The sequence below is a fragment of the Choloepus didactylus genome, chromosome 14 (genome assembly GCF_015220235.1).
Source record: "Choloepus didactylus isolate mChoDid1 chromosome 14, mChoDid1.pri, whole genome shotgun sequence".
Classification (NCBI taxonomy): Eukaryota; Metazoa; Chordata; class Mammalia; order Pilosa; family Megalonychidae; genus Choloepus; species Choloepus didactylus.
In genome coordinates this window covers 23,145,321-23,165,388 of record NC_051320.1, presented here as the reverse complement: position 1 = coordinate 23,165,388, position 20,068 = coordinate 23,145,321, and the positions used below count along the sequence as shown (strand labels likewise).

At 35.2% G+C, this 20,068-nt stretch overlaps 1 protein-coding gene across 7 annotated transcripts in view; it reads right to left on the bottom strand.

Moving 5' to 3' along the window:
- Positions 1–6,005: 6,005 nt before the first annotated feature.
- SGK3 (serum/glucocorticoid regulated kinase family member 3) overlaps positions 6,006–20,068 on the bottom strand; it is a 142,984-nt gene continuing 128,921 nt past the window's right edge. For all 7 annotated transcript variants that reach the window (XM_037803490.1, XM_037803489.1, XM_037803491.1 and 4 more), the window contains 4 exons: positions 18,142–18,237; positions 16,027–16,182; positions 10,293–10,382; positions 6,006–6,813 (listed from right to left, as the gene is read on the bottom strand). In XM_037803490.1, the coding sequence (XP_037659418.1) occupies positions 6,643–6,813; positions 10,293–10,382; positions 16,027–16,182; positions 18,142–18,237 (513 nt within the window). In that variant the 3' untranslated portion in view covers positions 6,006–6,642. The remainder of the gene's footprint in view (positions 6,814–10,292; positions 10,383–16,026; positions 16,183–18,141; positions 18,238–20,068) is intronic.

Genomic DNA, 20,068 nt, shown 5'->3' with positions numbered 1-20,068 from the left:
GGCTGGGTGGGGTTGGGAACGGGGCGTTAATGTTTAATTGGTACAGAGTTTCTGTTTGGAGTGATGGAAAAGTTTTGGCAATGGGGTGATGGAGGCAAAAGTACGAATGTAACATCAGTGAATTGTATATTTGAAAGTGGATAAAATGGGAAATCTTAGGTAGTACTTAAGTTACCAGAAAACAACAACATAGAGCTGTACAACACAAAGAGTGAACCCTAATGTAAACTATGGGCTATAATTAATGTATAATTATAATAATATTGTTTCATCAATTGTAACAAAGTTATCACAACAATGCAAAATGTTAATAATAGGGAAAACTGTGAGGCGGGGGTGGGGGAACCTATATGGAAACTGTACTTAGTACATGATTTTTCTGTAAACCTACAACTGCCCTAAAAATTTTTTTTTCCCCAAAGGTTATCTAGCTTTGGGAAAGGTCCTTGCATGGGAGATCTTTTTTTCACTGACTCCCTCATTCAGGGATTCTCTGATGCAGAAGCTAGACAAATTAGGTTAGTGCCTCTAGCCAGATTTAACCAGAGCAAATAATTAAAATGTAAAAACTTCGTAACTGGAGTTCTTGCTAGACCAGTCATCATTACCATTAAACTGGTGAATACTAAGATGATGGTCAAAAAACAGGATTAGCAACGAAATCCCCACAAAATACTGAGATGAATGTTGACGAAGAAACACTGTTAAGGGCTTCTGATAAACGAGGAAAATCACACCACTCAAGACACCAGTCTCGTGTGTTTGCAAGGTTCATAGGCACTGTTTCTGTTCTTACCAATCCACATTCCTACAGAGTGATGCCACCCAATGGTTTCAGCTACCATCTAGGATGTGCTGATGCCATTCCATTCTATACAGTCCAAGGTTCAGACTCTGTGGGTTCACTTATTTTGGCGGCCCACAATGAACCATGCCTCCCAGTTTTCACAGTATTGTGTTATCTCCTCCCCTTGAATCTGGGCTGGACCTGTGACCTGCTGTAAATGATAGAATATGGCAAAAGTGATTGTGTGTGAGTTCTGGCCTAGGCAGAATTGTGGACAAACAAAATTGTTAAGCAAAAACAAACCAAAAACACACATATCAAAATCCAAAACCAAACTGGTACACACATGTTCTTAGCATTATTCATAATAGCCAAAAAATAGGAACAACCCAAATGTCCATCAACTAATGATGGATAAATAAAATGTATTTCCATACAATTGAATATTATTTGGCCAAAAAAAAAAAAAAAAGGAATGAAGAACTGATATTATGACATAGATGGACCTTGATAACAGTATGTTAAGTGAAAGATAAAGGTCATATATTGTGTGATTTCATTTACACGAAAAGTCTAGAAGAGAACTATAGAGTAGAAACCATATTAGTGGTTGCCAAGGGATGGTGTGGGAAGGGTTTGGGAGGAAATGGGGAGGGTACAGGGTTTCTTTTTAGAGTGATAAAAATGTTCTAAAACTAATTGTGGGGTTGGTGAATTACAATAAAAGCCAATGAATTGTACACTTTGAACGAATGTAATATATGTGAATTGTATCTCAATAAAGCTATTACAAAAAAAAAATCTTTGTTCTGAACCCTCCCCAGTTAGCATTATTTTGTAGTTTTCAGTCCTGTTCTGTTGCCTGGGAGAAGTGGAGGAGAGGAGGGTAGGAAAATTTTCCATGGAAAAGCAATTGAGACTATCATTTTCAATTGTTAACAGGGTGACAAAACTACTCAGACTCGGTTTCTCCGGGGGAACTATATCTATATTACCTGTGAGGTGAGAAAAAAAATGCTCTCCCAGAGTAGAAATCAATTTTCCACAGCAAAGGAATAGTCCACATTTTCTTGTATTGTGATTTTGTGGCCATGAACTAATGATGTATAAATAAAATGTATTTTCATACTATTCTAGATGGGAAGGAATAGGCTATGGTCTGGTGATAGGCCTTATACTTTGTGGTAGAATCAATTCTTCAAGGCAGTATACTTGTATTTCAGGTTTTTCATTAATCAGTTAATTAAATCAGTACTAAAGTAATAATGGATTTTCATATCAACCTAGTCCAGTAAAATCTTCTAATTGGTTTCTTGTGGCCAATTTACCACTTATGACGGTATTTAATATATCCTTTAAAATATTAGACATGAGAATAGAATTTAAAACCAATTTATAATTATCACACTTTGCAAGCTCCTCAAAAATGGTGTCATCTAGAGTCAATATTTTATTAAGAAATACTTAAAGCACTTTATTATGACAGGATATCAATGAATGTTAGAAACAAATTTTCAGAGGTAGGTCGAGATTTAGACACTTGGAGTGGGTTGAAATTTTAAGTAGATACTCTATATGCAAAACAAATGTCATGCAAGAAGCAACATTAATTTAGGTACATTCACACAGAACATTGGTTGTACTGCACTATAAAATTGAATACTTTCTGATAGGTTCATCTTAACTTTTTAAAAATCAGCATACAGTGGAGTGGAAGAGAACTGTCTTATGTAAACCAAGTCCCTCTGTCTCTCCTCAGTTTTTTGACTCACTTCCAGCAACTATACAGGACCTGTTGTTATGCATTTTTATACATTTTCCTCACCTGGGTTACATTATTTTCTGCCCGTCCTACCTTTAATTTTCCCTTTGCTTCAAAATGCTCAGCCTTTTATATGTAATCTGGTAATATTTCTTTCTTAAGGTGTAAGATCATGAATGATTTTTTTTTTATTCTTGCCTTTTTTATAGCTGATTTTCTTTTGATCTTTTAATATTTTTCATTGAGGTATAATTTACTTAAATATAAGAGAATGTATAGATCTTAAATGTCAAGTTTCTTTGAATTTTGTTTTTGGAGTCTGATGTATCTTGCTAGGAGCTATCATACTAAAGTAAGTAAGTGTTAGAGTTCAACATCAATGTGTCATTAACAAAGTAAGCTGTTAATTTTTGCATCTTTATTTATTGTCATTAAGGGACAAGAGAAAAATCCAATGCAACAAAGCTATCTTAACTGCTATATGGAAATAATTGAAAAAAAAATCTAACATTTTGAGATCAAATCTGACTATTCGAATGGGTCAATTTCACTCTGTATAAACCTTCTGGATTCCAAGAGTTAAGTACATTTAAATATTGACAACTCAGTGTAGACATTCCTACAAAGATTTAACTAAAATTGAAGTTGTCATCTCTGCTCCCTAATAAAGAAAATAATGCTGAAAATATATTAGGAAAAAAATCCATGATTACCTAGGACATACATTCCTGTAAACTGAATGCAAGATTTATAACATCACCCATTGTGTCTGGTTCTTCATAAGCAGGGTTATCTAGAATGATATAAACCTTTGGTTTCAACTATTTCCTTAAGATTCATGTGGTGACCTATCAATCTCTGTACAAATATGTGCAAATTATTTTTCATCATAGGATCCTTTAATTGGCTAAGTCACTGTTATAAATATCATTTTCAATTTATAATTTCCTAGTTTTTTTTTTCCCTAGGTGCAATGTTCCTTTAAATTACTCCCTATTGTCTTGACTTTGGATAAATTACAGAAAAGTTACATTTTTAAACAGCTAAAAATTTTATTTTTCTTTCCGGCTTAATGGCCACTGTAAAAATGGACATAATATAAAGAAACACTGAAATAAGAAACACTTCTGTGTAGAGGTTCTTTTAACTACTAAAGGATTGCAAATAGATAATTATACAATATTGGCAGGACACCACAAATGCAAAATGGATGAGATAAATCTCAAATTGTAATGCTATCAGGTAAGTTGGAGGGCAATTTATTTTTAAAAATTAGTTGAGTAAAGGAAAAGAAAAGGGGCAAAGAACCCTGAGTTTTTTATAGCAGTGAACCTTTTGAGCACCTGGACAAAGCTATGAAGCACTGTTATCCCTCTCCCTTTCCCCCAAGTCAGTGTCATTTATACACAAAACAGCATATTGTTTCAGGGCACTCAAGCTACCTGGAAGCCACCTATGCACACTTTACGGTTTGTGAACAATCACCTTGGAATATGGAAGAATTTGCAAAAACCAACAAAAATTAAAAATAGCCTTTAGACACAGAAAATTCCACTTCAAAAATACAGAGCTAACTTTCAAACTGCACGTATGATAAATTATAAATTTTTAACACACCCTATTGAAAAATCATTCCAGTATAAACAAAAATAAGCCGGCATACACACTCCCCCTTTTCATATAGTATATGATACATACAAAAGCCTGACTCACAGAATTATCTTTGCAAAGTTTTGCAATATCATTATGTCTATGGATAATTGCAATACCAGTTAGAGGTATGATAAAAATATTAATAAAATTTTTAGTGATAAAAATTTAGAATATTTAGGCCACCAAATATTTACCATTGCTGAAATTATACCCAAATAGTGCTTGTTGGCATTCTTTGTAAATTTATTAAATTCAAAATTAATGTTGCATATTAAAACTTGATGCATAACACCTGCTGCCAATGTCTGTATCACTGAGCACCTCTCCCAGGTGGGCCAAACAAATTTTATAATTGTCTGCCCTGTGCTCTTATGTGATAAAGTAAGAGGTATGGATAATATGAAGAATGTTATAGAATCATCATTTAGACTTGTGAGTTGATTTTGGTAATATTCATGAAATGGTTCAGCTATTGAAAGGGCATAAGCAGCTCTAAAAGACATAGCATAATACGAGAGAAAAGATAAACTTGAAACTTGGAAGACATTTTGTTCCCTGGATATTAAAAATGTCCACAACCTATGATAATCTAGTAATTTGCATGCATATCTACATGTTTTCTGTTAAAATTTTACACCTCTCCCTCACACACACAAATTATTTTTTTATAATGATTATTGTATCCATCACCAAATTTTACTTCAAATAATGACAAGAATTAGATGACCATTAATCTTATTTCAAGTTTTATTATGCTATATAGATTTGCATTTCTTGTGATGTAAGAAACATCAAAATTTTATTTTAAATTTGTTCTTAAAAATATACAATATTGCACTTTCAGTTTTGGCAGTTGAATTAAGTAGTGGCTGCGTAAAGAAAAAACATATAAGAGGCTACAGTTTTTATTTTGTTCTATAATAAACAGAGCTTTGTGTAAAAGCAGAATTTACAGTAGTGCCAAATAAACCAAATATTTACAGTGTAGATATTAAAGTCTTACCTCTGAAGGAAGATTCAGTGTATTGGTGTATTAATCTGACAAAAGCATTCCCTCCCTCCCCCTTCCCACAGCCCCTTTCTGCTGATCATTTTTTAAGCCAAAGAGGATTGGTGTAAAATACTGTTGTGATTCTTTCTCTAGAAAAATACATCGAAGGAATGTTTGTTCTTGGAGCATCTAAACTGGGTCACTAAACCCTTTCACAATCATGTTTCCTGTGACTTGAAAAACTTCTGCACAAACTGAGCATCAGGATTAAGCATTATTTAGTTTTTCTGTAGCTATTCTCTTTTAAAATTACAAATGCACAAGTTAGTTGATATGCTACAATTTTAGGATCAGTTTCCTGTACTTTTTCTAAATAGGTAAGGTACTAAATATGCATCTGCCTGAATTATTTTTAACTTTGTTAGATAGTAATGAAACTATATACATTTACATTGACCCAGAATTTGATATCCCACTTTTAATTCCCAATTAAAAATCTCTAATATTTTTTAACTTATCAGCCAAGTAGGAAGACAGTTTTGAAACAGCTATTTGCAAAAGCAAATGCCAAGATTTAGTCCTACTTAACAGTGCACAAACATTCAAAAGACCAAAAACTAACAACGTGAAAATAAATAGAATATACTTGTAATATAAATACATGACGCAAATACATTTATTTTTGGCACCACCTAAAAAAAAAAAAAAAATCCAGCAACACTTTGTTACCCTTCAGATATTTGGGAATACTTTAACTTTCTAACTACTAAACTTCTTTTCCTCCAGAGGAAAAATAATTCACAATTTTGAACTGGCTTTTCAAAAGTAGAGGATTTCCTTTTGTTAAATCTTAAATGATCTGCAGAATAAATGGTTATTCAAAGTTTTAGCTAGCAGCCAATGTGTTAACTATGCCTTTATATTTTAATCCTGATGAAAATGCAAGAACTGATTATTTCAAACAGTGATTTAATCCGGAAAGATATGGTTTCTTCTTTAACAACCATTGTACCAATTGCATAGTTTTGATCTGAAAACAAGTCATAGTGGATAGCTACAAAGGCATTAGAATATGTTAAGTGAACTGAAATAGAATGTTGAACAACAGTCTATTTTGGGTAGATGTTAGTGTAAACTTAGAGGGAAAAAAACAGTCAATAGCAAAAATGTTTTCTTTAAAATAGGTTAATGCTAAGAACAATAGCTTTTAAAGTTTCTGTTTAAAAATAAGCTTAATAAACAAGTATACAAATTTTAATTCAAAAACTTAGCTCTTTGAAATGCCCTATTTTCTTGCATACAGCAGAAAATACATTTTTCATAGTTTTCAACATGACATGTAAAAATGAGGCACTAGTTAGATGTACTTTTAATGTATTCACAAAAATAGTATTATCAGTCCCATCCCTAGGTTTATGTGTATTTAATGTTTTCTGAATGGTAAACTCTTCACAAAAATAAGTCTTCTGAAGGAGGTGCATAAGAGAAACCAAGGAATGCGTCGTCCGCTTCCATTACGCTGGCGTTCACTATCGAGTAGTCAGAAGACACACACACAGAGTATGGAACGGTTTCTTCTGTAAATGCTGCATCAAAGTTCTTGATATCATCTGGTCCAGCCTAAAACATCAGAATTATACTATTATTCATCATGGCTTTTCTTTCATTCATTTAGTCCCCATTATGAATTTTTGTAATTATTCCTGGCAAGTTTAGACGTCATTCTTTCCTTTGAAACATTTTTCTGCTTTTCCTTTCTGGATTTTTTTACTAGGTGAGGTTGTCTGTCCTCCTAACAATTAAGGTTTCTTGTTGTTGAATGGGGGGGAGGGGGAGAGGCAGGAGTGAGGAAGGATCATGTAACAGAGTGATTATCTATGTTAATTTTAATCACCCATGCTGCAACCCTCCCCCCTTCCCTCCACCCATCACCACCTCTAAGTTTAGGGAAGTGGCTCTGGTAGGTCACAAGGAGAGCATTTTGCATTTGAGCTTCTATTTAATGCCCTGCCCACCCTGCTTTTCAGTTCTGAGTGAGTGAAGCCTTCTGATGAAGGAATGATGGGGTTATAAATAAAATTATGGGAGGTGACTTGTTCTGTTATGAAGATCATGGCACGGAGCATTTGGCTAGGGTATCCTTGGCCGGAGGCTTAAGTGGGACCAGGCCCAAGGCAAATGAAGCACGGTGGCTGCTTGGGTTCTAAGACAGTGGTTCTTAATCCTGCCTTACAAATTCAATGAAAGGTGATGGACTTTCCCCTTTTAGTGCATTCACAAATAAAAACTGGGATAGAAATGGAAGTGATTCACTCTTAAAGCCCATCCCTGAAGCCTGAGGTTACCTTTGCTCTAAGGGAAAGGGAATCCTTAAAATGTTTAAGTCATCAAGTCTAACCTACGTGGACAGATAGGGATTCAGGGCAGACACTGTAAGCCAAGGACACAGCCTGGAAGGACTACAAACAGAGCAGAGAACAGGGAAAACTGGAACACTAAGCCGTTCCTTGTGAGAAAATCCATGTGACAAAAATTGCCTCTAATGAAATCACTTCTTTAACAGTCACTTTTGTTCGAGATACATGAAATATTGTTATGTCTAAAGGTGTACAATATCACATCTATTAATACAAACTATGAGTTCTGCGCAGAATCTAGCCTTTAACAAGGCCTGACTAGATTAAATTATACTTTCCTGAACTCATTTCCTTATCTTGATCTAATTTACTAAAAAAGTATCCCCTATGTGTTGGAAAATTCCACTTTACATACTGGCCTTCACAAAGAGCACTTTAGACAAGTCATTTTTACATAAAACTTTCTGGTGGCCAGAATAACAGGCTATGGCCACTGCATCTTGCCCCAAACCCCTCTTCCCAGCTATATACATTCCAGACTTTAAAAGGGCCGAAAAACCCACTACTCACTTCTCTATTGGCTCTACGCCATTCCTTCCCAATTCCCACCCTGACAGACCCATCAGCTAAACCCCTGTCCATCTTTACCAAGTCACCACCCACAAAAGCAAAGTATAAATACAGCTCGTTTGTCTTGAGAGGGCTGAAGCTTTACTTCAGACCCCCTGCCATGCTGATGGCACTTTTCTTTCCAACACCCACCCTGCTGCTATGGGAATAAACCTTTCCTGCCTGAAAGTTGACTGGTCTCCGTGCCCTCTATAACTGTGCACCCTGAAATTTCTAACAATATGTTTCACAGCAACACCAACCCATTTAAATAAAAGAAAAAAAAATCACTTTATGATCCAGCCACCACAATCTATCTTGGTTTATGTTTTCTTCCAGTCCTTCTCCATAGTTTTACAGCTATAACCATAAGTAACAAAAACTGTAATTACTGAAAGTAGTCTGGCAGTTCCTTAAATAATTAAATACAGAGTTATCATACGACCCAGCAATTCCATTCCTAGGTATTTATCCAAGATAAATGAAAACATTTATATGAATATTTATAGCAGTATTATTCAAAATAGACAAAAGGTGGAAATGTCCATCAATTGCTGAATACTTAGACAGACTGTGGTATATCCATAAAATGGAACATTAATTCTCCATGAAAAGAAATGAAGTGCTGATACATGTTACAATATGGATGAAACTTGAAAACATTATGCTAAGCCAAAGAAGCCAGACACAAAAGACCATGTATTATATGATTTCATTTGTCTGAATGCCCCTAATGGGGAAATCTATAGAGAAAAAAAGTAGATTTAGTGGTTACCTAGGATTTGCTGGGAGGACAGGGGGGATGGGGGCCGGCCTGGGGAGGTAGGGAGTTGATAACTAAAGTGAAAGGGTTTTTTTTTTGAGGGGTGAGGGGAGTGATGAAAATGTTCTAAAATTGACTTAGTAATGGTTACGGATATCTGAATATACTAAGAAACCACAGAATTGGACACTTTAGATGGGTGAATAATATGTATATGAACTAATATCAATAAAGCTGTTGAAAAATTACCATGTTTTCATTTAATGTTATAAAGAATTTCCAGGTTTCTGCTCATTTTTATATTTATTATCATTTACTTAACCAGAAAAGGCAATATAGCATAATAGAAAGAATACTGACTTTGGAGTCAGGCAGAGATTTAAATCCTGGCTCTTCTACTTTTTATCCAGTTATATGGCATCTGTGAGTTTCCATTCCCTCATTTATAAAATAGCAATAGTAGTAACCTAGTACCCTACTTGAAAAGTAAACTATGTATTACATTATGTAATTATATGTATTATAATACATATAAAGTGTATATCACAATGTCTGGTACATAGAAAGCATCAGTAGTTACTAATGTCTATTGGCCTACTGATGCTTATATATTTGTTTCCAAAATTTTTCAACATTGTTGCAGCTTTCTGTTATTAAAAAATTATCTTTAGGTGAAATATTCCTATCAGTAGATTTAACAAGTTAAGTGAACATAAATATTTTTAAGGGTATACAGTCTGTTTTCCAAAAAGGATCCAACAATTTACATTAAATTAATAATGTTTGCCTGTATGTGGATTTACTTCAATGTAGGGGAAAAAAACACTATGCGTTAGTGGTTGTTGATTTGTCAGGTATAAAAATGATACCTTGTTTGAAATATGGAATCATTATTTATACTTTGCCTATGTTCCAGGTTTATGCATGACAGTTGAGGAGCAGTTTATTGTATTCAAAATATGTTTCCCATCTTGGGTATGACTGAATCCAGGAAAATAAGGAATAAATATTTGGGTGTGCTACATTTAAATTTTTATTAAAATTAAAAGAAAAAATGATACCTCATCGTTACTTCAATTTGCACCCTTTTTACCCATTGAGTTCATCTCTTACTTAAACATGCTCCATGGAAACACTGTATAATTACTATGCTGGAAGATATTTTTATTAACTTAATGTAACTATAATCTTACTGGCCCTCTGTGAAAAGTTATTAGGTGTACTAGACAACCCTAAATGACATGTCACAAATATTTAGGTAGTGACTCCATTTCATTCAAGTTAGAGTTTGAGATCTACTGCTAAAATTATAATGTGCTATGGTTCTGTGTTACTCTATTTTACAAATAAAGGTTTTGATATATACTTACCACATTAGGATTAAATGGTGGTGGAATCTTCTTTTGCACAAGGTCAATCCAGCTTAGAGATTCAAAAAAAGGATGATTCTGAATTTCAAGCTAGAATATTAAAGAAATATGTTTTTTTAAATTAATTCTGAAAAACATATTAAGTCCTCACTGAAGAAATTTTAGGGAGCCAAACCATTACAACTTTGGCCTCTCAATAATTCTTTTCAAATACATGTTTTTGTTGTTCACGTGGCAAAACAGTATAGTGGAAAGACCGCCGGTGCCTCAGAAATAACTACCTAAACCTAAGTTATCCTCTTCATATTCATGCTTTCCTCAGAGGTAAAATGTGGTTGGCATTTCTGCCCCATGTACTTCACAGGGCTGCTTTAAGGATCAGTGGAAAATATGAAAATAAAAGCACCCTGAAAAAATAAAGCATTACACTGGTTCGAAGAACTACTGTTACCTGAATAGGTGAGGTAAAGACCAAGTTAGGGCAAGAGAGTTTTACACAGTGGGCTAGAGGTAAAACCCTAGCTCTACTAGGGTTTTGAGCTCTACCACCCCAAAATATCCCAGTCTGGGTTGGTACTATCAAATATTGGCAAAATTACTTCTAGATATTTTTCCTGCAAGGGAGTACAGAAAGCAGGATCTAATCTAGTTTGGGGAAAGGTTTCTTAAAGAAAGCGATGCCTGACCAGAGATCCAAAAGATGAGTAAGAATCAGCCAGACAAAAAGAATGGAGGGGCCCTATCCTGACCAAGATGGCAGAGTGAGACACTCTAAGCCTCTGTCGCCCAACAGAAGCTTTGAAAAACCAGCATGAACTGACAAAAAGAGCTTTCTCAAAGCTCAGGAAAATACTTAAAGGGAAGCAGGGTGAGAGCTGAATCAAGAAAACAGGTCACTTAAAAACAGTAGGAAAACCCCATGGCTTATGCACGATTTTTCTATAAACCCTACAATTTCTCTAATAAAAACAAAAACAAGAATAAACAAAAAACCTCACGGCACCCTGCCTGGCCTCTTCCTCATCTACTCACCAGCTCAGCATGGAGCTGGACCATGCTCCCAGTCCAGGTCCCTGGTCCCAGTTCTGGAGGGAGCAGAGTAACCTTTGTATACATACTAAGGTTATATTTATGTCTGTGTCAGTCTCTCTGGGAGGCAGCCTGAACGGACATGTCTCAAGCCTGCCATCCCAGAACTTTCCTGTGCCTAGAGGCAGCTCACAGAGCTGTCCTACAGAATGCTGTAGAACAGTTAAAATTGCAACTGGCTGGGGCAAAGGAGTGTCATCTGTGAGTGAGGACATTCATATCTATGTAAACAGGGAAATTCTTAGGACCATGCACACATGCTCAGGAAAAGATGCAAGCAAAGACAAGACCAAGGAGGACCCTACAGTTTTGAATTCAGCAGTTCTCTAAATTCATTACTAGGACAGCTAAACTCTGAAGGATAGCAAATGCCCAGGCCAATTTGCAAATCCTAGGATAGGTGTTTTATCCTTTTGTTTTGTTAGCTCCTGGCAGTCAACAAATCTCTGTCATAACACTAGCTGGATCAAGCTTAAGGAACAAATACCTGAATCTAAATTCCAGAGAGAACACCTTAAAATACCAAAATGTTTAGGTTGCAATGAAAGGTTAAAGGATGAGAAACTATTAAAGAGAAGGACCAGACCTGGGGCACACGAGACAAAGACTTTAAGAAATGGTCCTAAACATGTTCAAAGAGCTAAAGAAAAACATGGACAAAGAAGTAAAAGAAACCAGGAAAATGACAGATGAATACAAAGAGATAGAAATCATGAAAAGGAACCAGACAGAACTGAAGACCTCAGTAACAGAAATAAAAAAAAAAGTTCCCTAGAGAGGTTCGGCAGCAGATTGGAGCTGGCAGAAGAAAGAAGCAGTGAACTAGAAGAGAGGACAATTGAACTTCTGTCTGCAGAGCAAAAAGAAAAAAGAAAAAAGAAAAGTGAACAGAGCCTTAAAGACCTGTGGGGCATTATCAAGCATACAAATATACACATTGTGGGAGTCCCAGAAGGAGAAGAAAGAAAGAAAGGGGCAGAGAGAACATTTGAAGAAATAATGGCTGAAAACTTCCCAAATTTAATAAAAGACATGAATATATACATCCAAGCTCAATGAACTTCAAACAGGATAAACCCAAACAGACACATACCAAGACACAAACTGTCAAATGCCAAAGATAAAGAGAGAATCTTGAATGTCACAAGAGAGAAGAAATGTGTTACATACAAGGTAGTCTCAATAAGATTAAGTGCTTATTTCTCACCAGAAACCAAGAAAACAGTGGGATGATATATTTAAAGTTTTGAAAGGAAAAAACTGAAAACCAAGAACTCTATAACAGGCAAAACTGTCTCTGAAAAACGAGGGAGACACTCCCAGATAAACAAAAGCTGAAGGAATTCATCACCACTAGACCAGCCCTACAGGAGATGCCAAAAAGAGTTCTGCAAATTGAAAGGAAAGGACAATAGACAATAGACTGAAGCTGCAAGAAGAAATAAAGATCTCTGGTAAAGGCAGAGACATGGGTAAATGTAAATGCCAGGACTACTGTATTTTTGGTTTGTAATTCACTTTTTACTTCCTACAGTATCTAAAACACAGACGCATAAAAAGTAATGATAAATCAATGATTTTTGAACTCAATGTATAAATACTTTTTTGTGTGTGTGTGAGAAGAAACTACATAAAGGTAGAGGATAGAGTGGTACAGGAACACAGCTTATGCATGCTACTCAAGTTAACTTGGTATCAAACCAAACGAGATTATAAATTCAGGATGTCAAGCATAATTAGTATAGGGTTTCTGTTTGGGGTGATGAGAAAATTCTGGTAATGAATGGTGGTGAGAGTAGTGCAACATTGTGGATAAGATTAAACCCATTGAATGGTACACTTGGAAGTGGGTGACATGGGAATGTTTATGTTGTATATGTTTCCACAATTAAAAAAAGTAAAGAGATGGTGACAATTAAATGCAATACCTGATCCTTGACTAGATTTAATAAAGGCAAAGGCTCAAAAGGACATTTTTGGAACATATGAAAAAATTGGAATATAGATATAAGCTTTGTATCAATGTTAAATTTCTTGAACTTGATAACTATACTTAAGGTGGTTACATAAGTGAATACTGTTGTTCTTAGGAAATGTATAGGGAAATAGTATGTGTTCAAGGAACATAACAATGTTTAGAAAGTAGATACACAGACAAGTAGATAGATGGAGAGAGAGAATGATACAGCAAATGTGGCAAATGTTAAAACTGGTGGACATGGGTATCCAGGGGGAGAGTGTTGGAGTTCTCTGTACAGATTTTATATTATTTTTGCAACTGTCTTGTAAGTTTGAAATTATTTCAAATGAAAAGGTTCGCAGGGGAAAAAAAGGATGAGGGGAGAACATTCCAGGCAGAATGTAAATGTCCTGATGTGACGAAGAAGCTAGTTTCGTCAAGAAAATGAGAGTCCCACATGACTGCAGCAGAGGGAAGGATGGGGATTGTCACACAAAGGGAAGCTGAAGAGGTAAACAGGGACCATATCATATTGGGACTACACTAAGAATTTTGGATTTTATTCTAGGGTTATAAGGTTAGGTAGGGGAATGTCACAACTGGACATCGGTGTGTGTGAGTGTGTTTTTAAAGACAACTATAGTTGTAATGGGAAAATGGATTGGAGAGTCAAGACCGGATAAAGGAAAAATAGCTACTATCATGGCCAAACAGAAAGTGACAGTGGCTAGGAAAAGAGTACTATTAGAGTAGCAAGAGAAGAACATCTGGATATGGGGAAAATTTAGAAGACAAATGCAACAGGATCTTATTTGCCGAATATGGAAATAAGGAAGAGGCAAGAACTGAGAACAACTGTCAGATTTCTGATGTGAACAACCAGATGAACAAGTGACGTCATTTCATTAAGAAAGGGAGCACAGCAGGGGTTCAATTTTAAACACGCCAGGTTTGAAGTTCTCTCTAGAAATTCAACTTGATAAGAGAGAGGTCTGGACTGAAAATATAAGTGGTTGAGATGAAGGCATACAAATAACTAAAGCCATGGAAGTAAGATGGTTTAGGAACAGAATGCAGCAGAGGAAAGAGGATCCTAGGACCACCCCTAGGAACTGAAACATTTAATAGGTTAAAGAAGAGGACCCTTCAAAGCAGGTAATGGAAGAGGGCTCAGAGATCTAGAAAGAAAAGCATGGGATGAGTGTGTGCTCCTGCAGAAGACTAGGGAACAGGAGAGAACTATAAATAAAGGCTGCAGACAGCAACTCCAGGAGCAATTCTGATTGCAATGTGAAAAGAGACCAGAAAAGGGGGGATGAGTATGGAAAATTTTCAACAAATTTGGCTATAAAGGGAATGAGATGGACTAGCAGCACACAGGGCTGTAGGGTTGAGGGTTTTCTGGTTTGTGGTAAGATGCAGAAGACTTGATGTTTAATTAGTGATCAGAAAGAAATAGAACAAAGGGGAACAGTTGTTTGTGTAAAAAAAAAAAGTATGCACAGCATTCTTTGCAAGGGAATGGAATCTAGTGTACAGGTAGAAACTGAGCTTTTCCAATATAACAGGAGGAAGGAAACAGTGGATAAAGATGCACGGAGGTCTGCAAATCTGATGGCAAGAAGCTGAGTTAGTTCTCCTCTGATGGCTCTATTTTTCCTATAATACAGGAGGTGAGGTCATCTGGTAAAAATGAGGATGAAGAAAAGGAATCTGGAAGCCTGAAGTCTGGAGAGATGGTTTGAAATATTTATTACAGAGACTAGGAGAGTAGGCTGAATAAAGAGAGACAGAAGCATTACCAAGCAGTGGTGAAGACAGAAGAGGTTAATGACTAGTTCCAATATGCTCAGTTGAGTAACTTTCTTCGGCACTGTTCAGCAGCCCAGGAAGTGACAGATTCATCCAGGGCTGCAACTTCTGCCAGTGAATTCAATAAAAGGATCAAAGGGCAAGGAGGTGTGAAATATTAGCAGAATTGGCAGCAACAGTAGACTGTGGAACCCAAGCTAGATGGGAAACTGTTAATAGGATTATCCACTGAGGGGGGGAGTGAAGGAGCAGAAAAATTCTATTATCCACAGATAAGTTTAATGTTAATAAGCAGCTTCCAAGAATTTCTGAGAAAAGAATTTAAAAGTTAATGTTCCTCAATACTTAATGAATTTATTGACACACTAACATAACACTGGAACTACACTAGCAATTTAATTACCTGGCTTTAAGGAAAGCAAACAAACCTGCACATTCCATAATAATCTCAAGGAAGTATCACCAAATTCTCAAAAAAATAAAGGAGAGGATTTAATGTTAGTTCAAAGCAAAAGGTATTATCTCATGCAGACAGATCTGGCACTTGATAAATTCTTGTTAAATAAAATGATTAAAAATTTTAGGTGGTTAAAATATTATGCCAAATAAATAATAAATAAACAATAGGGTGTGAAAGCTGTAAGTGGGGGGTGAAGAGGAGAGGATCAAACTGTTATGAAGATCAAATGAAAAAACACACGTGAAAGTGCTTTAAACTCTGGTGACCACAAATGTTGGACTGCAAGTTTTTTTTTCATAGTGCTAATTCTTTAACAGATGCATTCATCACATTAAATACCACATAAAATAAAGATTCATCTCAAAAATTTAAATAACTGAAATAAAGCTGCTGCTAAGGAAGGGGTTACATACAAAGTCTTCTTTGGCACCGAGCCGATTTTGCCTGTCTTTATCTAGGAGTTCTTCCAGAATGGACCAGGCTGTGAGGCTCACTCCTGGCCTCAAACTCAGAGGCTTGTGAAGAATATTGTCATACATTTCAGCAACATCTCGACAATAAAAAGGAGGCTGGAAAAAAAAGCAAAACAAGGAAATTAAATGGTAACGAAACTATGCAGAATGGGGTTGGAACAGGTGGGTTTGTCGTTGATCTGGAGGGAGCCAACTGAATCAAGCTGGGTCTTAGTTCTATTACTGGAAGCCTTATAGAGGAGAAAAAGCTAGAAGTCAACGTAACCCAGAAAAGAAAGGAGAGGATGTTGCTATATAACATTGCCATGTGACAGAAAAGCCAAGGACCCAAGGATCACTGGCAGCCAGCCCCAGAAAGCCAGTCTTCAGGGAGAAAGCATCTCCTTGCTGGCGCCCCCTTTCTGGACTCCTCCTAGCCTCAAAACTATGAGCCAATAATTTCCCATTCTTTAAGCCAACCTGCTGTACAGTATGTGGCTCAGCGGCTGGAAAACTAAGACAAGAATAAACTAATTAAAACAATGAGATTTCCAGTAGAGATGGAGACCTGAAGACAGCACTTCTTCCTAAGTACCTGTCACAGCAACTTTATGGGTGTACTCTGTGGAACTCAAAATGCCATTATCATAGCCTAAAAAGCTGGGGTACAGTTTCAACATGGGAATTAGCCAGTCAATCATCTAGATGAAAGTTCTAAAGTAAAAATAATTTCTAAAGTTAAGGGAGTTTTATAGGCTTGTCATGCTTTCTTTCTTTTTTATAGGAAAGAAAAATACTTTGTATTTTAATTTTCACTTAACTTTATTTTTAAATAACTAATAGAAGTTAAGTATCATTAATGAAGTACTAGTTTCAAACGTCCTCTCTGAATCAACTGCATTTTGTATACTCTGTTAACATTTTATACCTTCAAAGTCTTCTACAGAAACTCAAAGGATTTTTAAATATCAAGAAGGTAAATTCCTAGCACTTGGAGAAAGTAAGGTATAGAGTGGCTATCAAATGCTCTAAGTTGCCAGCATAAGGATCACAGTCAAGGGCAAAGAAGAGTTACAGCTTTCATAAGAATCTATCATTCCAAACTAGCAACATGATACATGCTCTAAAAATACCTCATATACTGAATTTCATTGACAGCTCCACAGTTTTCAGGAAAACAAAAAAACAAAAATCAAAACCCCAGCTCAGGTCTCAGCTGCTGGTAGTATTTAGCATTAGCAGTGGCGGCAGAGACAAGAAGCAACCCTGGCAGCAGCGCAAGGTATGAGCACGTGACTCCCAGCTTGAAGTTGCTGGATAATTTAGGGACCACAAAGGGGGTCCAGAAGCTATTCTAAATATTTCAAAAAGTCTAGTCTATTTGCTTCCTGTAAGGATATGTAAGCTAACTAATGCCCAAATATCAAGTTATTATTTGATATTAAACTCAATGCAGTACAACAACTTAATTCATGTTACTCAGAAGCTTTGGCTGGCCTTGGGTGCCTTTAGTTAATAAAAATTAGGGAAATTAAACACATAGTTAACATGACTTTTTTCCAGTGAAATCTTCAAGACATATTCTTTGTGTGGGAAGTAAATAGAGGGCCCCAGTGGAGAAAAAACTGAGAAGCAGTGCATTAATTAAATCCTATAAAAATAAAATACAAGGAAATAGAATTATTATCTGAAATAAAGAAGCACGTTGATAAATATAAAAATCTTTTTGTTTCATCTTTTTGAAACTAGACAAGAATGAAGTTTGGCATAAACTTCACTTTTAAATGAAAGTGAGTAGTTTTAATATAAAACTGAGTATCTATTTCTAAATATGCTGGTAGGATGAGAATACCTGAAGTAATGATTAATATGACAGAGAAATAACTATACTAATTTAAAAAACTAGTAACAAAATGAAAAGTTATACTTTTTATGCATATCCCTAATGTGTTTTTGAATTCATTTAACAAGGTTAATGCTTTGTTAGCGTTTGCTAAGTGTCAAGATTACCAAAAAGAAAAAAGAGAACTCAAATCCATTCTACTATATTAATCATGAAAGAACAAAGATACTCACCAACCCATAGAGCATTTCATACAGAACAGCACCAAGGCACCACCAGTCTACTGTGTTGTCGTAGGGCTGTTTCCTGATGACTTCAGGAGCAAGGTACTATGTAACAGAATAAATATGAGAGCGGCTCAATAAACAACTCAGACAATGAAAATTTACAAACGATTCAGAAATTTAACAAGTTTTAGGTGTGAACTATCATAGTAAAACCATTTTTTTCCCTTAGATTGTCAATGGGTTGGGGTTTTCTCGCATACTAGTGGTACTCTTCAGAACCAACGGGGACATTTTTTCAAAATACACATATTTGAGCCCCTTCCCCAGAAAATGTGATGCAGTTAAGAGAAACAGAAGATGTCAGGAAGCATAGAATCTTTACTACCAACTAGGTAAAGTATACATTTTGGGGGAAGATTAATTTATTTTAGAAGTTCCTCTGGTCACTATTCATAACATCTTTCCCTTGAAGAAAGAATTCTTAATGGGGCAATTACAATCAAAATGGAACTGCATTTTTATTTGGGAATTCTCTTAACATATTATTTAGAAAAGCTATGTAAGCTATTAGATGGCTGTTTATATTTAAATTTGAAAAAATTTAAACAATCCCAATTTCACACATATAAGATGGTGAACATGAATTTTAGATTCCAAAAAATATATTTCCTCTTTCCATATCAAATATATGTAAGGAAACTTTTATTCTTAAGCCTTTTTTACACAATCCAAAGAAATGGCCAAATTTTAAAAGTTTATTACTGATCACATTTAGATTTACATAACAAAAAACCCTTGTGATTCCTTTCTAAAAAGTGTAAGACTTAAAAATTTTGCTAATCAATATACATTCACAAAAAACATTTCTTCACATTAAAGCAAAATAGAATGACTACAAATACATACAAGTACTAGGGCTAAATTACAGACAGAAAGGAAGAAAAAAATTTCATTTCAAAGTAAACAACTGTTACTTACAGATACTAATCTGGAATAGAAGGCTTATGTAAGCCATTTTAAATATATTTTTAACATTGTATTTAAAATGCACAATAATGATGAACTATTACCTGGCAATTAAGATCACTATAGATGCATTAAAATTAGGACAGTTTAAAAGAAATGTGTGTGTTAACTTGGAAAAAAATAACAAGGCTGTTACATAAATTGTTAGGATTGTTACTATTGTTGCAATTAGAAAGATATTTTCTGCTAGCTAGCACAGTTAGGGAATGTAACATTCTGGTTTATAATTCCTGATTCATGATTTGTTTCCACATCCATAGATTTATTTTTTTGGGTAAAGAAATGCTTAATTTCATTATAAAATGTTTTGACCATTAGAAAAATAGAAAAATATAATAGAAACCAATACAGCCACAACATAGACGAAGGCAATGTTAGTATTTTACCATATTTGCTTCATCTTATTTTTTTAAAATAACAGCTTTATTAAGATACTCATATAGCATACAATTCACCCACTTAAAGTGTACAACTCAATGATTTTTAGCATATTCAAGTTGTACAACCACCACCACAATGAATTTCAGAACATTTCATCACTGATTCAGGATTTTTTAAAAGGATTACCATTAAAATCAAATGAGCAAACTCATCGAGTCATAATCTGGACTACAGGTTATCAGGGGACAGGGTGATAGGGAATGGAAAGTTAAGGCTTAAAATTATATAGAGTTCCTATTTAGAACGATGGAAATGTTTTGATAATGGATGGTGGTGATGGTAGTACAACACTGTGAACATAATTAACAGCACTGAAACATATATATCCAAATGTGGTTAAAAGGGGAAATGTTAGGTGGTTGCATGTATGGTCATTAAAAAAACAAAAAACAAAAAACAACCCAAGGAACTCTTCTTCACAAACAGTGAAACCTAAGTTAAACTATGGACTACAGTTAACAGTACA